Source organism: Oxyura jamaicensis, chromosome 4 (assembly GCF_011077185.1).
Source record: "Oxyura jamaicensis isolate SHBP4307 breed ruddy duck chromosome 4, BPBGC_Ojam_1.0, whole genome shotgun sequence".
In the NCBI taxonomy this organism is placed as follows: domain Eukaryota; kingdom Metazoa; phylum Chordata; class Aves; order Anseriformes; family Anatidae; genus Oxyura; species Oxyura jamaicensis.
The window spans coordinates 70,848,799-70,870,616 of record NC_048896.1 but is presented as its reverse complement, the minus strand read 5'-3'; the positions used below and the strand labels follow the sequence as shown (position 1 = coordinate 70,870,616).

General features: G+C 39.7%; 1 protein-coding gene across 2 annotated transcripts in view; it reads right to left on the bottom strand.

Annotated features, from left to right (window-relative positions):
- Positions 1-19,689, bottom strand: part of KCTD8 (potassium channel tetramerization domain containing 8) — an 85,858-nt gene extending 66,169 nt beyond the window's left edge. Inside the window, exons 1-2 of one of the 2 annotated variants that reach the window (XM_035325201.1) lie at positions 18,749-19,689; positions 14,853-15,244 (exon numbers count right to left, since the gene is read on the bottom strand). In XM_035325201.1, the coding sequence (XP_035181092.1) occupies positions 15,228-15,244; positions 18,749-19,592 (861 nt within the window). In that variant the 5' untranslated portion in view covers positions 19,593-19,689 and the 3' untranslated portion in view covers positions 14,853-15,227. Of the gene's footprint in view, positions 1-14,852; positions 15,245-18,748 lie in introns of those variants that run through there. The other variant, XM_035325200.1, reaches the window with a different exon arrangement.
- Between the last annotated feature and the right edge of the window lie 2,129 nt (positions 19,690-21,818).

The following is a 21,818-nucleotide window of genomic DNA, read 5'->3' as shown; positions in this document are numbered from 1 at the left end:
TCATGGTAGAAGATAGGCAAACATTCCTTTGGCTTTCCTGCCAGCAGTATTAATGAAATTTCAGCTCGTGTGGCAGACCTAGTAAAAACCACTGAGAGAAAATTTGTTTTCCTGCATTTCAATTCGTTTTTATCCAGCTCATTCAGTAGGGATGTTGCAAAAAAATAAATCCAAATAAATAAGGCAGAAGCTGCATGCGTTGAGGTCCCAGGAGACACCAACTTTAGTTAAATTTTCTTTAAGAAAATATATTCATGGCAGTAGTCTTCCCAGCCCCAGGCAAAAACTTTCCTGATTTTAAAATGCTTAACCCCAGTGAGCAAGATAAAGGTGGTGCAGCAAATTTATCTCCTTTAAGTATAAATTTGAATGAAACTTGAAACAATGATCTTATTTCTGAGCAAACCCCACCATGAAGAGACTCTTCAGGAAATCCACATTGAGAAAGTTATTTCTTTGGTAGCTCCTGACTTCCTGATAACTTTTTTTCAGTCTCTTTTATGCCCTCTTTTTTCCAATTCTTTTTCATACAATCAGTTATTCCTGCATCAAACCTATTTTTTCTTTCAACTGCTACTTTTCTTTTAAAGTGTTTAATTTCTCCTGGTACTGCATGTGACTTTTTAAACTGCAGTCTATTCATATTTGCCGTTTTTCATAATCCTAGTGTTCTTACACAGGAGGATCAAAAATGAGAGACAAGGGTTGTAGTGTTTTTGTTTTTGTTTTTTGAGGGATCTGGTTTTTAATAACCTTACGTTTTTAAGCCCCTCGCCCATAAATTTCAAGCATTGTATCTTAATTTCAAGTTAAATTTCAACTCCAAGCTTCCTGCTTTTAGATTTCTCTCTGAGTGCGACCATCCAGCCAATTCCTTGCCCACCAAGTGGTCCACCCATCAAATCCAGGTCTCTCCAGTTCAGGGACAAGGATGTCACGCCAGACCGTGTCAAAGTGACTTTGCACAAGTCCAGGTAGATGACATCAGTCTCACTTTTCTTATCCACCAACACTGTAAGCCTGTTGTAGAAGGCCACCAGATTTGTCTTGCATGATCTGCCCTTAGTGAAGCCATGTTGTCTATCACCAATCACCTCCTTATTTTCCATATCACTTTGCACAGTTTCCAGGAATATTTGCTCCATGACCTTGCCAGGCACATAGTTGAGAGTGACTGGTCTGTAGTTTTCCAGGTCTTCCTTTTATTTTCCCCCCTTTATAAAAATGGGTGTTGTTTCTCTATTTCCAAACAGTGGGAACTTCATTGGACTGACAGAACTTCTCAAATACGATGGATAGTGGTTTAGCAATTTCATCTCTAGTTCCCTCAGGACTTTTGGGTGCATCTCATCCCATGGGCTTGGGCACCTTCAGGTTCTTCAAATGGTCTCAAATCTGACCTTCTCCTACAGTGGGCACTTTTTCATTCTCCCCGTCCCTGCCTTTGGATTCTCTAAATTGGGTGGTATGGCTAAGGCCATACCTAGGAACTACCTTCCCTTCCCCCCCCCCCCCCACCCCAGTCATCTCCCTCTGCTCTCCATCCCCACCTGGTTTTCTTGGAAAGAGAAGGAAGCTGTGTTTTTTTTTCTCTCCCTGACTTCTCAGTGTAGACAACACATGGCTCAAAACTGTGAGGCAATCTGCTCTGAGTCTGGATGTATTCTCAGTTCTAACTCAATAAAATGCTTCGTCTGAAGTTCCTATGGATGCAATTCTTTAGGGACAGCACAGAGAGAGAGATCTGGTTCATCCCACCTACAGCCAATGCAAGCCTAGTTCAATCAGTTTGAATGGATTGGCTTTTATACAACAGAAGAGGGGAAATAATTTGCATCTTCCTTTGCACACCCATATGTGGCTGATTGTAATCCAGTCTCCTCTGCAATTCTTTCAGCTATGTATGTATAAGGAAGCAAGAAATAGAAGCATTTGTTTCCCCCTGGATAAATTAAATCAATTCCCCTATCATGCACTAGTGCTAATGCACTGCCATCTAGTGTGTAAAATCAATATAACAAAAACAAAGCAAAAAAAAAAAAAAGGTTCAGCAACATGGTAGATGAAATGCTCTCAGGTTCCACCAAATGTTTTGAACCTATATAAAACATTCAATTCATACTATTAGTCACTCTTCTTTAAATATATATATATATATATATAAATCCTGCCTTTTATAGAAAACTGCTTGACTTGACAGACTGCAATGGCTTCCATTAGATTGTACTGTGTCAGGGCAGACAGGTTCATCAGAGGTCTTCATCCCTGTAGCCTCATTTGAAGTGATTTTGTAAAGCTAAAAATAAAATTCTACAGTATTTAACACCAATAATTTTTTGGTAAAAGAGCTTTTTCTTAATTAGCACAAACTTAATTTCAGAACAGACAATTTCAAGGCTTTATTCTCTAACTCACGGTCTATGAAAAGCACTGCATCTTAACAGATGGACTGCACAAGGAGAGATCAGGGACTCTTCAGTTTCGTCTCTTCATCAGCTGAAGATCTTCTCATATGTTTCAAGAAGATTTCTCTCAATACAGCCCCAAGTTTTTGTTGTTTTGCATCCTGTGCAATTATCTACAATTGCTCAATGGACACACAAAGGACCTGACCTGTTTTACTTGGACCAAATTTGCACTGATGAAGTTATGTACAAATGATATAAACCAATAGCATATGGCATATAATTTTACAAAGACTGCAGATTTTTTATAAAGACTGATTATCATAAATTGTTTCTTATTTCTGTAACTTGCTATAACCTCTATGTTACCACTCTGCTTATCAAGAATTACTCAAGCAACACTGCATTCTGCCTCTTTCCCAAACTATACAATGACAGAGTTATTTTACTGGCACAGATATTTCTTATCATCCCCACCACAAGAAAATCCTGCTTTGAATCCAGGCTGAACCAATGTCTCTTAGAGTCCACATAGCTAGTTTCTGCATCTTGATTAAAATGTAGTCACTTTTTTTGTCAGTATTGTCACTTTTTTTTAACAGTATTTTTGAAATACTGTTAATTTGGAGGAGAGAAAAGAGAAAATGTATTTATGTGCCAGTGACACTATTTTCCTATCAAATGTTATAATATTAAAAGAGAAATAAGTGGATAGAAAATCCTGTATAAAAGTAGAAATCAGAAAGAAGAATTATAAAAAGCATAATTACTTTAGCACAATCTTCTATAATTGATAATATATTTTTATTTGATGCAGGATTTAGCACTACATACAATGATTGCTGAAATCAATAACTGTATTTTCATACAATTTATATATAAATATAAACTGAACTAAATGCAAAGCCTTCAAGAAGCTTTCTCCCCAGATGAAACAAATAGTTCTTAGTTTATGCAAAATTATTTAGGAATTCTTTTGTGTTACAAGTCATACTGTAAAAGAAATTATTTCAACATTAAACATTCTAATAATCATGAAGGATCAATGAGATATTTGTTTGACTATTTAAAAATGTATGAAAAAATAACAGGCATATATGATATGGCAATAACATCCTGAAACATACTGGTGCAGCTATCTACTTCTTAAATGTTAATAAAAAGAAAAAAAGCAAAGTATCTTGTCAAGAATTTAACTCCTGTCAATAATTTTATAAGGGAAAATACTTTTCGTAAAGTACTTTATTTATATTCCTCCCAAACCGCCACAATATGACTCAGAGTACTGAGCCAGGGTATCACATCTAGCTAATGCCTTTTCTTTAAACATTTATAGATAGTTAAATATACATACAATATAAGATATATAGATTTAAGGTTATGACATCAGATTTAAGAAATATTTGGAAATACTGCATTGATAATTTGTTACTGTAGTTTCAATGGTAATACACAAATAAAGGTAGAAAGAGTACTGAAAAGAGGTCATAGCATCAACAGACACTAAGCTCCTCACTCGCATGATCATGCATAAATGAAAGGCTTTTATCTTTAAAATAAAAAGCAATTATCTGCCCCTCCAGGTTTTCTTCCTCCAGGAAGAAAGGATGACAGACATAAACAGAGTAATGAGATCAATTAAACTCATCCAGAGATGAGCCTAAAAAGTCCTGAAATGACAAAGTCAGCCCACGCAAATCACTGAGAGGTTAAACTCCATGGCTCACTGCATCTATGACATAACACCAACTTAGGCACAGAAAGGATCTACCAAAACCTCATGGCTGCTCTTCCTCAGGAACCCTTCCTTCCCTCTCTGCTATCATGAACAACTGGTCTATATGTAGAATTGTCCTATCCTAGACAGAAGTCAGTTCTTTGCTTATGGAAAGAAGAAAATGGAGCTCATAGTTTTGAATGTCTAGCAGTTTCTTCTAGGTGTACTACAGCAGATGAAATAACAGCAGGAGAAACCCATAATAAATTTCTTCTTTTATCATAGACTGTACACAATCAAGACTTTTTCCTTTTGCATTAATTATTTGCATAATTAAAAACAACTTAAAAATACACACATTTAAACTCAATATAACTTGTAAGGCAAAAAACTGTATCATGACAACATTTTTTTGGTAGCATCTTAGCATTTTATTGAAGATGCACCACAATGCATCACAATATGGTGGACATGAAGCCTTTAAACATCAATAAAAGGGAAAAAGTTCTAAAGCATCTTCTTTTTTCTTCACAGTTTGTTAGTTTGTCATGGTGGTAAATCAGACATAATGATAAAAAAAAAAAAAAAAAAAAAAAAAAAAAAAAAGACTTTCTAGCCACTGGAATACAAAATCACAAATACAACACTACAAAAAGCAAAACAGTTATTCCCCCAGTGAGGTTTGTGACACTTCCCTATTAGGCCCTGGATAGCTTTAGAAATCCACTATAGATCAGGCATATCTTAGGATGAAGGTATGAATTAATGAATCAGTACTTACAGATAGATTAATATAAATCCAGGAGAATCACTAAAAAGTAATTCAGCATGGTTCATGTTTGCTTTATGATTTGTTTCTTAAGTTTTCCAAACTACCAAAAAAAATCTGCTCAGCATATTTTCAGTTACTATGCAAATTGACTCAAGCTGTGCTGGGGAAAAATACAGAGGCAAAAGTATGTCACACTAAAGAAACCAAACACCAATCAAAAATATAAAAGTAAGGAAAATCCCAAAGAAATCCAAAGTGATCTGTCACATTTTTTTTTTCAAGAATTGCAATTGAAAATGGTTAGAGATTTAAACAGTAGTGATTTACTATATTTTCTTAACACATCTTTCTTCAAGCAAAAGGTGATCAACTACCATAGTAACATCCAACATTAATTTTGTAAAATTTGTGTAAGGTACTTTCTTATATGTGGCCTGTTCAACATTCTATGGTTTTGAATTTAAGTCAGAAAGTCCTGTAAAAAACATTTTCCTGGAGTATTTGTTTCAGTTCGGACTAGAGGTAAGATACAAAAAAGTAAGTAAAATGATAATGTTAAGTTCAGATTTTGAACCTCGTGACATTTGGAGCAGTCAGAATTTAAAGCTCTCTATAATCTACTTCATTTACCTGAAGCAGTTCCAATACTAAGTTAAAACACCTAGCACAGAATCACAGGGTAATTGAGGCAATCTCTAATCCAACATTCTGCTCAAAACTCAAAGCAAAAAGAAAGGTCTGGCATCTATGAGGCCACACCAGGTTAGCAGAACTTGATCTTGTTGAGTCTTGAAAACCTCCAAGGATGCCCAACATACACAGCATCAAGGCACAGCCTATTCCAATGCCTGAATGCCTTAATGCAGGAGACTTTTTCCTTCTATCAAGGAACTTATAAGTCTATTAAGAAAACTGAGTGTTACACAGCTGCTACAAGTAATACGGAATAGTCATAATTTACTGATCCATAGTCTAACACCACATACCTTCTTGGACAGCAATTATGGCAACCCATTCTGAACAACCAGTAATTACCCAGTAACTTGCAATAGCTTTACTATACAACTACTTGATAGTAGTAAATAGCTTTTACTACTATTGCTGTTATATGTACCGCTGCTATAAACTGATTTAATTGAGCAAAATAATGACTGAGAGGTAAACACTGAAAACTAAAAAAGGTAAATTTTGGTAAAAATGTCAATTTCTGTATTGCTAAACCTCTGATATAACCACAGGATAAAGAAGTCAAACAAGTATGTTTTTTTCTAAACCAGCAACATAAACTTCAGTTCTTCTGTTCCTATTGTTTGACTGGTACTCAAGGTGCAGATGCAAATTCTCCCTGAACTTTTCTGAATTTTCAGAAAATATATTCAAGACCACATGCATTGATTTGGAACTCAATTTTAGACTCATGCTATTCTCAAATGTGATTAATTATATGGTTCATTAAAAAGGATATCTGTTGTTGCTAGTAGCCTCAATATTGATTAAAAGAAGATAACTGTTTCCAAAAAGATGTATTAAAGATTTAAAAAGTGCATCTTCTGAAACTTCAGAGTATTTTTACTGTTTTCAGAAAATGCAGCTAAGCAACCCCCCAAGCTCCTTTAAACATTTCATGCATCTTAAGTGTGACAACATAGACAGGCTTGCGTGCAGTCACTTTGTCAATACTAATTAAAAATCAAGAGCTTTTACGTAAGTCTAAAAAGCAAATATTTTTTTTCCTAGGTGTTTTGTTTCCAGGTTACTTATAACACAAGCCTTTCTTTTCTACTCCATATTTTGTACCCAAATGTAAAGAATATTTGGATCAACCTTACAAAACTGAAGATCACTATTAAATAGATGATGGTGAAGATCACCAATAGATGAATGGTGAAGATCACCATTTCAGCAGCACCATTGAAGAAACTCAAATAACGCGCTTCGTCACTGAATAAACATTTGCTAGGTATAACTCTTGCCTTCCTGGTGTCTTTGACCAGAAACCATTGCTTTTCATGTGTAACTGAAGGAGTTATTTCTCATTTATTTTGTGTCATAAGAAGTTCATGAAATTGAATGGAGGAAGGAAAAAAAAAAAAAAAAAGAATCACTGCCCTGGGATTTCAAGGCTCTGAAGCAATGCCGTGATGGTGGCCTGCCATGAGTCCTCGGAGGACACAGCTCTTGGATTCTCTGCTTGTAGTCCCAGAAAGCAGACAATTGCAATTTTTTTCCACCCACTGCTGCCAGGCCTGGCTTTAAGGACCCTGGCCACCCACATCGGTCTCCTGCACAGGCCAGAATCCCCTATCAGGTCCAGGACCCCCAGCAAGGCCACAGCAAGGACAGGTTCCATGTCCCCAGAGCCCAGCCCTGGGCCCCAGGCCTACAGCCCTGCTCAGCCCATCTAGCCAAAGACACCGAGAGGCCCCCACATATTTTTGGCAGCACTGACCCACATTCAGCTCGCCCCTAATATGTCACATCCCTCAGACAAAAAAAAAAATAAAACCTCTGAATAGACCCAAACATGTACTTGCACAGACCACGCAGGCTTTATTCATCACCTCCACAGCAAGAGGATTTAGGAATAAAGCACTGCCAGAGCTCAGCCACCAGGGATGTGATTAGACAGGCAGCATTTACCCTAATCTCTTCTACAGCAAGTGCCTTCTTCTTCCTGTTAATTAAATGTGATCACAGATGCAGTTATTTAGGGGCATAATTTCACCAATTTAGACACCAAACTACTTCCATTGCAGGTGGAAAATGCAAGTAATGAAAGGGTGTGAGTGAAAATGTGAGTGTTGTTATGACTGGAGGCCAGGCTGATGTCTAATGATCATATGAATATATATAATCTTGGCAGGTTATGGGATAAAACAAAAATTCAATCAGTACTCAAAATGTCACATACTAAATAACCCATAAATTTCTGAAAAGTTTGTATCTTTTATCTAAGGAGTTACAGCATTATTCTAAAGCTTACAGATATTGTTATCTGTTACCCTCAATTTTTGGAGGGGAGGGATGGTAGCTTAAGGATATACATTTTGTCTATCATTGTCTATAACATTTAGAAATGTTATATTCATTGATTACATCCCCAGAGACAAACTGACAGCATGAAAAGATTTCATATGAAAAAAAAGAAAATGGTCAGAAATTGATGTTTGAGTTATGGCAAAACTGAAACAAGTAGCAGCTATGTGTAGCTTTCTAAGGAATTGTTAACATAAAAAAATTAAACTCTACAGGTATTAGAAAGGAAAAAATGCAAGCAGGATTACAAATTAGTGCTCATAGTTATATTCCTTTCATGTTTTTTGTTATTGTTTTAATATGACAAGGCATATGTCCATACACAGATACTGACAGTTCCTGCTCTCAAGAACTGGTTCTAAGAATGGATGCCAATTAAAAAGGAAGGTGGGGGGTTTGATGCCAGAAATTTGGAAACAAGAGGACATATCCAACCTTACTTAAGCAACTGTCCTATTCTATCTTGCATCATATATAGCTGAATTGTTTTGATATTTTTTCGTGAAGTCCAAGTAGCTTCAGTAATATTGATCACCCTCCCTCTTACAAGATTGCGTGCAGTTATTTTTAGAAGGATGGAATGAGTGATATTTTTATTCCTAAACACTGGAAAGAGACAAAAATAGGTGAAAAGGCAAGACCAGCCATGCCTCCACTTTGTTTCTGATCAACTAAAAAGCCACAGTAGGCATTAACAACATAAATAGCAACAGCTGTCTGCAAACAACAATACTGAGAAGTTACTGGCTATAAATGGGTGACTTAAGAAAAAGGGAAATAAAATGTCTTTATTAAGAAAGACTAGCAGAGAATGTTTTCTAGCTTTAATGTGTAGACAATACAGTGGAGAAAGACAACCCTGATAAATTTTCCAGACTTACTTTATCTGCCTTCTAACACTTTTGTAGTTTCTTTTCATATTATTTAGTATTCATGAATTCCAATGAGAATGAAAGAACCTTGGATTAAAGACCACAAGCATTACAGAATACTTCTATTTAAATATAACAGATATTTATCATTACTCCGGAAGTTTTGCTGGTATGGTGGTTTTAGAGGGGATTTGATTAATAGGCAGGAAAAAACAAAAACATCTTGTAATAAACTTTTTAAGTTATGAAAACATTGAAAAAAACTGTATCTTACCTTTTTATTTATATAATGGGTATATATGCAATTCTGGACCTCTTTAAGATCATCCTTAAAATATATTTCACTATATACAAATATTGGCACCACCCTTTTTTTTTTTTTTATTATACTTACAAAGGGTCAAATAATGCATATACTTCACAGACTCTCCAAGTTACATTCATGCTCTAATTCAGCTATTATGGAGCACAGTTAGGAAGGAATAAGTAGATTTCTCTTTGGCATTTTGATATTAGAAATACTGTGAATTTAAACTTTCAAAATATTTAGCTGAGCCCATGTTCTTTTCACTGAAATTAGATATATTTGGAAAACAAAAGTAAACTTGTGTGTCCTGTCAATAATAGGCATAATAGTTTAAATACACGGTCCAGTGCATACCACTACCAAACTTTCCTCTTGGTGTGACTTGTATCCAGGCTAGTCAGAACAGGGTAAGAAAATGGCATGCAAGCTTTAGATCCTCATTTCTGGAGCAAATGGTGGAATTGAGGCAATTAGCTAAACAGAAAGATGAAGGAAAAAAGCAAAGCACGGGGGGAGGAGAGAAAAAGACGAACAGAAAAAAAGATGAGCAAGTCTGAGATGAGAGGCAAGTATCAGCAAAGTAAGAGGCAAGTAAGCAGCAAACAGACAAATGTGGAAAATGTTTAATAAAAATCCTCTGGATACACTTATGTCAAACAGAAAATGAAAATCAGCCCTAGAGACTCTTACATCTCTCCAGGACAGGGAGGAAAAAAAAAAAAAAAAAAAAAGAATTCTACTTTTACTAGGTGGCATAGTATCCACTGAGCCCACTTATGGTTTTTTCATATACAGCTTGCCACCACCAAGTAAGTAAATGAAATCAAGACAAGGAAAAGTGAACTGATCTTCCAAAATAAAATTCTTCCTCTTAATAAATTCGTTTATTCTGGGAAATTGCTTATTTGTGCAAAAGGATAAGAATGCCTTGTGTTTGAGCATTTAAAATCATACTGCACATGTCCACTTTAATTCTTTTGTACCTTAAACTGCAACCATCGGATAGGATAGACATGGGTATTTCATTAGTAACCTGAATAAAGAAAGGAGCTTGCTAACTCTGCTGGGGAAAAACCTTTGAATCATGAACAATGTTGCCAGATTATACACCTATGAGTACCATTAACCATGTATGTACATGCATGATACACATACGTATGCATATAGACATGCTTGCATTAGAATTTAGACATGAATTTCTTATTATTTAACAAATATAAAAAGCTTCATGGTTATCCAAGAGGTATACTGGTTATATTTACTGGTTAAAAGCCTCTGGAATGATAGCACACATTAATAACTTCCATGGAATACACTTACGTAGTTATAAACCTTGAAAGAACCTATGAACATCCACATTCAAAAATGTATATACACAACAATTTCACTATTAACCTAAGTTGCAGAAGTCTGTTTACAACAAAATGCGACAAGGGTCCCTGAGCACCAACTCTTCTCTCTCTGGGAGTATTTGTTAATACTACTAAAGAGTAAATCCCAGTAAGGATGAAGAAGAAAAGATACAAAACACCTCTGGAGTTTTTAACAAATAAATAAAATATACTGCCTGATTTCATTTCTGAATCACATCTTTGTGCTAATGCAAAGAGAACATCTCTATATATTATGTACAGTAAGACTGAATGCATACTAAGTGAAGACCTGGAATATTTAATTTCATTAATAAAAAATAATGACTGTGTTGATTTCTCTTTAGTTTTTCATCCCTCTCTTTCTCCCCCGAAAGGAAACACGCAGCATATCTACTTCCATGCATTAGTTACTCTTGCTGTATGCACTTGCACTTTGGATTGAGTTGTTTGTCTCTGGACTGTTATTCATAGTGTTGTAAAAGTGTTGTAGAATCCCCTTCAAAAGGAATTTCTATTACTTTTTTATTTTATAATCCATTCTGGTTTTCCTTATTCACTAAGTGCATATCATTGAAACAGAAAAGAGGTCGGGCACAGCACACAGGAGCACTACAAAGCAAACTTGACAAGCACACAGCCCAGAGGCAGCAGAAGCCGCCTGGAGGCAGTGGCAATCCCTTGAGGCAGTGGCTCCCGTCTCCTCTGTGCTTCCTTTGCTCAGAGCCCCTGCAATAGAGTTCAGGCATATGAGAACAATGAGAAAAACTGAATTTTGACCAGGCGAAACGGTGATGAATGAATCACTGTATTAGCCATAGCTGAGAGCAGTCCTCCTACTCTTTATGGCCTGGCTGGCACCCGTAGGGTAAAGAATGGGTGAATATGTTGCTCCCAACCTTGTGAAGACAAGACAGAAGTCATACCAGCTTAAACATTTTTAAACCATTGTATTCATCTCTTCATTAAAAACAGGAAACGTTCATTGGCACCACTGTCATATTTACATGTGTGGTGAAGTCCTGAAAATGTTTAGAGATGTGATTACATAAATAGAGTGACAGCTTGCAGCTAGATGCACCCTTTCATTTAAATGTCTTCTGAAACTAAATTGTCAAAATGTAACAAACATAAGTTGAGGTACCACATTCTGATAAAATGCAACCAAAATTGAATGGCTGCATTCAATTATTTTACAAGTGCCATGAAAATCATAAATCATCATTGCTTGCCTCCTGCCAGGATTTTGTGTACTAGAAACAATTATGACACTAAATAATTACTCATGTAATTTGAATTTCACTTTGATGTGAAAGACTAGTGCAAGGCAATTGGGTGCCTCAGTCCCAGTGAAGGTCTATCTCGCAGTTGTGAAAGGAATTAAGTGTGCGTTTCACACACTATTTGTATGACTAATCCCACTTCGGTTAAAAATAAAAATAAAAAAACACTGAACAATCCTTAATGTGTATGAGGCAAAAGGTAAATATGCAAGGGCCACCACTGATTTAAAAATAAGAGAAAAAAGTAGTACAAAATATTTAAAGAGACATACTTAAACTCTACTGAGAATGATAATTTAGCACTTTTTTCTCCTAACGTTTAGTTAATATATGAACTTTAATTAGAATATAAATTACCTCTCCTCAAAAAGAACATGCAGTTTTATCAAGCTAGAGTGAACAACCTCCCCAGGAAATCCATCATGAAGCATTTGATTTGCTAAAGAAAAATGAAGTTTTGCCAGGTAATTTTTTTAAAGGATTTTCCATTGGGCTTGTGGCTCAATTTAAGAGCCATGATTTGAGAGTGCCATTACTATTCCTGCCACTTTAAGTAAGAAAAGTCTAGTGATGAGAAATTAAAGTCATCCTCAGACACAAAAATACCAGTATCTGCTTGCCAAGTTAAGATGTTATCTGGTATAGTGACTCCAGCTTTCCTCAACAATTATATCAAGTCAAACAACCCCCAGCCAAAGAATTAGCCTGTAGCATGGAAAAGCCTTGGAAATGTGAACTTGGGTAACTCAATTCTGTAACAGACTTCTTAACGTGACTCTGGCAGTGGAGCAATTAAGAGATAGAAAATGAAGGGAAGCCCAGAGCAGGGCCATGTTATTTACGTTTCCTACAGTGACACCCAGGATGTGCCTAGCTGCTGAGAGAACACAGAGCAGTGCTGCCTGGGAGCTGTACCAGGCACCACACGGGTCCTGGTCACCCCACAGGAGTTAAAAGGATGCACACCTCTTTCCTTCTTTGTCCTAGATACCTGCCTCAACAAAGACGTCACTCTTAAGCTGGTAACACACCAAAATGTGACTGATTATTTCTGGATGGTTTGTTCAGGTCATGCTGATGTTCAACTAGGCCACAAAGAGTGTTCTTCTTAGGCTTAGGTTAGTAGAAACCACTTCAGTCTTTCCTCATGCCCATAGCATTTTATCTTTGAGAGTTGGCTGACAGGCTTTTCATTTCTGGGGAAATATGTTTAAATGCAGAACTGTAGCAGAAAGAGGATAACGTGAGTATTGTTGAGCTCCCTCTTTGTGCAGCATTCAGTGAATTTTTGCACACTGCACAAATTCTAACAGTATAATGAATTCCATATTTGCTGCAAAGGAGAAAAGCAGCAGCGAAATTACCAGCCATATCACACTGTGAAAGCAAATATGTTTCAAAATATATTTTATTAGCAGTAATGTTTTAATTTTAAATCACGATGTTGGAACAGCATACTATGAAAAACTTTTGTACACAAATTCTATCAAATAAGATACGATTTGCTCATTCCACTGTCAAAATGTAAATATTTCCCTGCACCACTGTCATAAATCCTTGAAAATGCATGAAGTGATCTGACACCAAGAAGCAGTTTTCCTGAAAAATATTAGAGAACCAGCAAAGTCAGCTTCTCCAACATTATAACTTTGTTCCCAATGCATAAGAAGTATAAGTCTGGAATAGTTATCAAAACTAGTGTATTTCCATTTCCAAATACCAGAAATAATAGCTGCTTGTATCAAGGAATCTGTTACTCATCGAGTAGTGTTCCTAGTATATAATACCAGGAGAAGATGTTTCCTCTGACAGTCTCCAATTTTACTTTTAAAATACTGTGCAAGAGTCCCAATTCCTAGCTCCAAACATTAAAGTGGTTATACAGTACTTAAACATTTAACTTTATTTTAATAAGAGAATAACGTGTTATAATGATTCAAGTTCAATCACAAATCATTGTAGAGTCTTGTATACTTCTATCTGAATTTAAGAAAATCAAAAAAGTTCCCAGTATTATTTTTAGAGCAGTGTCTTTATACACTAGCTGTAGAGAAACTCTAGTTTTCATTATTTATTAAAAAGCAGAATTTGTTCTAATTCCTTTTTAATTTCACATCTTTAAAAAAAAAAAAAAAATCAGTCCCTGAAATTGAGTCTGTAGATTGAAATGACGACTGAAATTAGAATACCAATTTCAGTGAAATAATTTGGACTACTATGTCAAGTGGTGGCATAAGGAAGATATTCTCATAATAGTAATTTATGACTGTATGCTTTGATTCATCCTTTTATGTTCAGGGACGTGCATTTTGGAAGATGACAAGATAAAGCATATACTATTACTTATATATTTTTAAACAATATTAGAGTTAACTGGATTAATAAGCAGAACATCCTGAAGTTTTATGTCAATTCTCTAAAGTCACAACTTACAGAATCACTCTAAGTTTTAAAGAGCTTCACACAATAGTACCACCAGGACCAACATTTCTAGATTCTGATACTGTCAGAAATCTAAAGCTTTCCTACATCACACTTGTGATGCAGGGAGACGTGATGGATTAAATCCACCAACAATTTCCACTCAAATCTTTGAGACTCCAATTCAGGCTCAGAAAAAATAGCCCACCTTAACGTTCCACTGAGAAGCAATATCCTTATTTTACTTTCGGTTTAGTCTCCTTTCTCTTCTAAGCCTAGTAAGTTCCAGGTATTCATTCTATACATAAAAAGGGAAGTTTAAAAAAAGTATCCCAGACACACTCCATGTAGCAAAAACACTACCAAATAAATAGTGATGGATGAAGAGCAGCTTGGCATTGCCGGAGAAACCACCCACAAGATGGATCTCTTTACATTGTTCCCTCGGAACAGTTTAGGGTTACCTGCCAACACACCACCCCCTAGGTATCCCACTGGGATGATGAACTGGATTTGGTATTTACAGAACAATTACCATCTCAAACTATTTTACCTATGTTTTTTCCTCCATGTTTCAATCATCACCTTCTATTTTCTTCTCATCTGTATTAAAAAGATGCAAACACTGAGGTGGCAGTGTGGTATTTTGTTTACTTGTTTGTTTTTTGGGGTGTGAGTGGTTTTCTTTTTCTTTTTTTCATTGCTTCCAACAGATCATTCCCCTTCTGATTATGAAATTATTATCACTTGTTTATGACAATTTCCACAGAAACCAATGTAATCACTGTGTGCTATGACCAAGGGTAAAATAAGTGCCATAAGTTCATGCAAATGTCACCTGTTATAAATAAAAATAGGAGACACGGAAACAAAATGTCACATGAAACAGGGATATTGAAACAGAATACATTTTTTTTTTCCCACGAAATATTACTGTCTTCTTACAGTATGCATGTCAATTCAGAGTGGATAGCTTCCAGCTGAGCATGATGCTCTCAGCACCCATAAGTCAGATTGTGTAGCAGATGTTAAATGTAAAATCCATTAAGACCAATTAGATTCTACAGAAGAAAAAAAAAATACAGTAATAGCATGCACAGGCAATTCTACATTACACAATAGTATCAAGAGATACCATGAACCACAAAAGACAAAAGCTTAAAAATGTAAATTACACAAAATCCTTACAGAGACCTGCTAATGGAGGATCTGCTAAGTTGTTTGCAGCCATGTGAAGTAAGGTCTCCTTGCTTCTGGTTTCCCATCTCCATATAGATAGCCCTCACAAAAGTTCCATCTCCTATGCACACCAACAGGTAATTAACTAAACAGTGGTCCACATGATGGCCTGAAACTAACGAAGCAAAAGAGCTTGAGCCTCTTTCCCAAACTGCAGGCACATTTCACACTGTGATAACAGAACCAAATCACTCTCCCATGGGCTAAGGTCTGTAAACTTCAATAGCCCTAGTTAGTCTTCAGGCTCTGAGCAAGTATAGCTCAGAGCTGAGCTATTGGGGGGAAAAAAAAAAATGAAAAGTGATGCACTCTAGTAGAGCCCTTTTGATACCACATTAAAAGCTACCAATTTTGTCGGCCATTAGGAGAGAGAGTTTGTAATAGATACATGGAACAGATCTGTTGAGCACTTTCCAGAACTGAGCCATCAGTATGTAGTAATTGTGGAGACAAATGAAGCAGTCACTGCACAGGTGATAGTTTGCACACCACTGGAAGCAAATAATAAATCTTTATTTTATTTTTGTTAAGAATTGTGCATACTAAGAAAGCCTGTCTCTATGTGTCAGGACACATTGCCCAAGACTAAACCATCATCTCAAACAACCACTGGTTCTTGAGTCAGAATTGAATCAAATAATCCATCCATGGATACTAAGCAATCTAAAAACTAACTAAATTATGTTTAGTACCCAAAGTGAATTTCATCTGTCACAACATTCAAAAAAGTGGAAATTACTTTCTTAAAAAGTGAGATGGTCTTTTCAATTCAAAATACAGAAGATAGAGATACACTAGAAACAGACCTGAAATCCATTTCCCAGAGCAGAGATTAAAGGCCACCTTTGGCCTTCAGATGTTCCTTAGTAGCTCAGAAAGAAACTCATTCAGCCTGAACTGATCTAAGGCAATGCCTAGAACGTGTATATCCTCATGTATTCTTCCACACTTCCACAGTTGTCCTGTGGACAACTTCCACAGAGTTGTCCACAGGAGAAACCTGTGTGGCTGCTACAGAATTACAAACTAACAACTAATATAGCTGCTGGTCACAGGTGCACATGATGTGTATGTACCAAGCTGTGTTTATGTGAGTGAATAAGCAAATATAGTCCTGGCAAATGGTCTTGGAGAGACCACAGACAGTAACCTTGACCAGCGTTCTCCCCCCTGGTATACAGCAGCAGGGCAGGCTTTCAAGGTGTGCTGTCCCTTCAGTGCATCCTTTATGCAGGAGTCAGAAACTACAGAAAGCACCCAATCCATCCAGAGCCCTCCATTATAAAGCATGGTTTTATCAGAGAACTCCATCAGCTGGACATTTAGTCAGTTAAAAAGAAAAATAATCTCTAAAGCATTACCTCAGGCATTGTGCTCTGCTCGTTTCTCTTGACATTTGGGTGACTTTTTTTTTTAAGTTGTCTCAACATTGCTACATTTTGGAAAAGTCTACCATATAATCATACAGAAATTTATAAAATTACATTAAGCAAAGTTTGTCAAATGCAAAACTAAGCTACAAAAATTAAAACTTGTTCACCTTCTTTTAAGCCTACTTTAGTTCAGCCATTGTCTGTACCCAGGAGTAGGGAAAAATAATAATATTAGGCAAAAAAAATGAAGTCTTCAGTTATAAAATTAAGTATTTAATTACCTGTTTTATTTGTTATAACACAGTAAGCTAGAAGCCAAAAAAAAAATCAAGGAGAAATCATGGTGTACAACATCCAATTCATCCCTGGCATGATTCCACATAGATCAGTGGCATTACACTGGGGATTAATTTGGAATGCTGATCTGAACCAGAGCACTGTTCTATACAGCCACCTCATCATAACACACACACAACAATCCAAAACATTGTAAGCATCACAAATGCCCACAAATAATTAGGCACCTAAAAAAATCTATGTCTGAGCAAACAGAACAGGCTATTTCATAGTCTTGATAATAACAGTAAGGAATTTCTACTGTTTTGAAAATTAGTAGGTCCCTCTTTTTCAGAAAGGAAAATTAATTAACACATATTTTACAAGATTAATTCCGCACAGAAGAAAGTAAAGCTCCTCCAACAACTCAGTTTTTACATCTCCTAATCAGATATGACCAGCTTGATAGGTTACATAATGAATCTTCAAAAGCTGTTTTAATATAGTTTTGAAGACTGAAGAACTGAAGTTTGTTCACCAAAGGGTGGTTACCACCTATATAACATAGAGCAACGTGAACTATTGAATAAATTTCTCCTCCGAAGAGAAAGCCATTCACATCTCCCTCCTCTACTAAATCCTGTGCCCAAGTCCGGTTTTGCACATAGAACAGGTTGCTTCTGTTTAGCCCCACTCCTGGTGGAGTTTGGGGTCGTGTATCCCACCCAGGGGCAGATGGATGCTCGACTAAAGCGCTCCTCCTGCCCTCAGGCAGCGGGAGACCACACAAAGGCAGGAGGAACAAGGCAGGGGATGGAGAACAGCAGGGCTCTCTCAACTCCCCAAACACACCAATAAGGTTTAAGGCTAACCTCTGCCTTTTAGAGACTAATCTCTGCCAAGGGCTGGTGTTTTCCATCCAGCTGCTGTTTCAGCAGTCCAAACCCCTGCCCTACAAAGAGCTGAGTACTTTGCAAGACAGAAACCCGGCATTCACCATCACTTGATTCTCCTAATTGTGAGTGAACCGCAACCTTTAAGGTTGCGCAGAGCCAACAAGCGGAGTTACTTAAGAGCTGTGTACACACCACGGAGTTTTTGTGTATGCATTTGTTTTTTTTTTCCTCCCTTGGAGCCAGGCTCCTTCCTGCTCCCCGGGACGTGGCTTTGCCCTCGCTGCCCTCACCGGGAGCGCACCCGCTGCCAGCAGCGTGCTTACTCCGCAGCTGACAAGAGCTGAAGGCGATGTGGTAATGAAATATTAAAAACCCTTCCTCTCTCCCAGCTCCAGCGGCGCAGTCCCCGCACCACGGAGCGGCACAGCCAGCACCGGGACCCGCCGCGATGTCCCCGGGGGAGACCACGGCACGGGGCGCGGGGGGGGGGGGAAACCGCTCCCGTCCGCACTCCGGAGACATCAGGGAGCCCCCGGCTCCCCCCCACACAAAGTACCGTGGCAGTGACAATGCTTAAAGAGGGGTCGCAGCCCCAATTTTCCCCCCAGCTAGACGTTGCTGCGGGACAGCAAGGTGGTTTTAGGGTATTTTTTTAGGGGGAGGAGGGGCAGCAAGGTCCTTTTGTTTTTTATTTAGGGGAGCATGGAGGCAGATTTAAGCGGACGCCGCCGCGCAACTCCTACTCCCCCCCCCCCCCCCCCCCCCCGGGAGCAGCACTTACTGAAGAAGATGTACTCGGTGTAGCTGCTCCAGATCTTGTCGTCCCTGTACTGGTTGATGAAGGCGGCGGTGCCGGTGGAGTTGCAAGCCACCATGTGGAAGCCCGCCTCGGAGAGCCGGTCGAAGGCTTGCTCCAGGTAGGTGAACTTGAGGTAGAAGCGGGAGGTGTACTTCTCGGGGGGGCGGTCGGGGTCGCGGCTCTCGTTGAGGGTCTCACCGAAAACCTCCTTGGCCAGGGCGATCCTGCCGCACACCATGATGCGGGCGACGCGGCGGAACTTGGCGTCCGCCTGGTTGTCCCGCACCGTGGTGTAGGAGCCGCGGTAGCCCACGGTGAGGAAGCCCGAGCGCTTGTCCAGCGCCGCCCGTTGCAGCCGGTCGCTGCTGCCCTGCGAGTTGCTGTCCTCCAGGTCGCTCTGGCAGCCCTCGTCGTTGAGCGAGCTCTGCTTGGTGACCTTGGGCGACAGCAGCTTCACCAGGTCGCCCAGCTGGAAGTACTCGGCTTCCCGCAGGAGCCGCTCCTTCTCGGGGAAGTGCTCGGGCAGCGCCAGCTGCTTGTCCCGCAGGTAATCCAGCACGTACCTGAAGAGGAAGCCGTCGCGGTCGATGAAGAAGCGCGCCCGGCTGTCCCTGGGCAGCTGGCGGGCCGCCGCCGGGCCGCCCCGGCAGGGCGAGAACATGGTGGCTAGCGTGCTGTCCGGGACGCTGAGCAGCGTGGAGTGCCTCGTCACGTACACCTGGCCCCCCACGTTCAGCTCCACCACCTCGGGGAACGGCGAGCCCGACGGCCCCGACACCATGTCGCTGATGGGCAGGATGCTGCCGCCCGCCTCCTTCAAAGCCATGGCTGCGAGCGGGCGGCCGCGAAGGAGGGTCTCCCTCCTAAAAAAGGCGGCCTCCCTCCTTCCCTCCCTGCCTGCCTCCTTCCCTCCACCCACCCCACCCCTCCTCCTTCCCCGCCGCGCCCGGAAGCGCCTGGACGGAGCCGCCGCTCTCCGGCTCCGCCGCGGGGCGCGGCGCCGGCCCTCACCTGCCCCGCGGCGCCCCCTCGCTTCCCCGCCGCCGGGACGGCCCTGCCCGGCCCGGCCCAGCACAGCACAGCCCGGCCCGGCCCCGCCCCGTCCCGCCCCGCCCGGCGGCGGGGTCCGCAGCAGCCGTGGTCCCACGGCCGAGCAGCCCCCGGAGCCGGCTGGCACTTGGCGAAGCGCTGCCGCGCTGCCAAGCACGGCTCAGGGGAGAGCCAAGCCCCTAGCCCGGCTCCTCCCCTTCGCCTCGGCTGCTGGGTGGCTTTTTTTGGTTCGCTTCGGATTATTTTTATTTATTTGTTCCCCCCGCTTAAAAGCCTCTCAACCTCTCCCCCATATCCTTCTGTCTCCCATACGCTGCCGCGCCGCTCAGTGCTTGCAGAGTTTCACAGCCAGAATGACGGTGGTCCGTCCAAAAGTAGCATCCAGCAGGGTGCATATGACAACATATTTCACCGTATAATCAGCATGCCTTCACTGCGAGGGAACGGGAGGAATTTAATTGAGGGCATCAAGGAAATGGGTGTTCAGCCATGCCAGTGGTACGGCTCTGACAGGCCGTGTTGGGACGCAAATGCTGCATGCATCATGCTGCTGCTTCACTGGGACACGGTGTGCTGGGGTCTTGATTTTTGGAGCGCTGTGGCAGAAGCTCAACGCGCTCTCTTGCTTCACAACAGAACTGGGGTGATTCAGAGCAGAAAAGAAACTCAGCTACCACCGGGATCCAGATGCCAAATGCAGATTTTGACTTGGAACACATCACCATCTGGATTGTTGGCTGTGCAACAACTAAATTTGTACTCTATTTAAAGAGTAGATTTTTTAATTTTTATTTATTTGTTCTTAGCCAGAGCCACAGCTCACGTGCATCCAGATTTCTGATGCATGTACTTTCAGTCTGTGCTGCTGGAACGCACTAGAGTGCAGACTTGTGCCCATGTATTGGAAGATAGACGTGAGATTGCTCTTGCCAGTAGAAACTGAGGCCTAAAACTGACAGGATTTCTCAGACTCCTAGTGGCAGATCTAAGTGTGACTCCATTCTGCTGGGTACTTCATGGCAACACTTTAATGTTTTATGATTCCTTACAAGTTAAGTATTTAAACCTTAATTACGCCATATAGACGTGGTAGCCCAGCACATTCATAAGTTAAATAACGATCACACCAGTTTTCAGAAGACATCCATTCACAGGTAGATACAGTTGCAGGCTGTTACCTCCTCAATAGAAGGTGCTGGTGAAGAAGTTTCCTTCAGCAGTCACCTAAAGCTCAGTCATGTTCTTCAACCTATTTAGAGAGAACTTCTCTAGCACGGTTATCTCTCCAGCACTTCATCCCACCTGCCTTAGTACCTCTTCTGAGGTGGGATGAAGCAGTCTATGGTGCTACCATATCCCTCCATTTGTTGTCAACAAACCCTACATCTAATGTTTAGAGAGCATTCCTAACTCTCACATGGCTAATGTCAGGGGACGTGCATCCCACCTACCCATTGGAGATGAGTAGGTGGGATGGAAAATGTTGGAAAGACTGAGAGAAGACTTCTAGAAAACTAGGTTATGTTATGCTTCAAACTTAAAAATTACTTGGGTCTGAAACTTATTAGAGAATAAACATACAGAAAAGATCTCTTCAGTGCCTCTTCTTGACCACATGTTAAAACTGATGAATAGTTTTGAAAACGGGGATGACAGTAAGAAAATAAGCAAAATTCTCTCTCTTTGGTTATTTGTTTGAAATGCTTTTGAAATATATATTATTTATAATAGATACATTATTTATAATATATATTATAGAAAAAAATATATATTCAAACTGCTAGACAACAAGAAAGCAGGACATCACTGTTTATTGACCATTTTGTCACATATTTCTTTAGGTGCAAATCCTTAAGGCATGAGAGAAGACAGTTTCCTTGTCTTATTCGTGCCTGCAGGGTTTCTTCTTGAGAATTCAGTTGAAACATTTCTGCTAATTTCTAAGAGGACAGATTTCATACCTGCCCTCTTCTGTGTAATATGGAATAATAATTTGTCCATG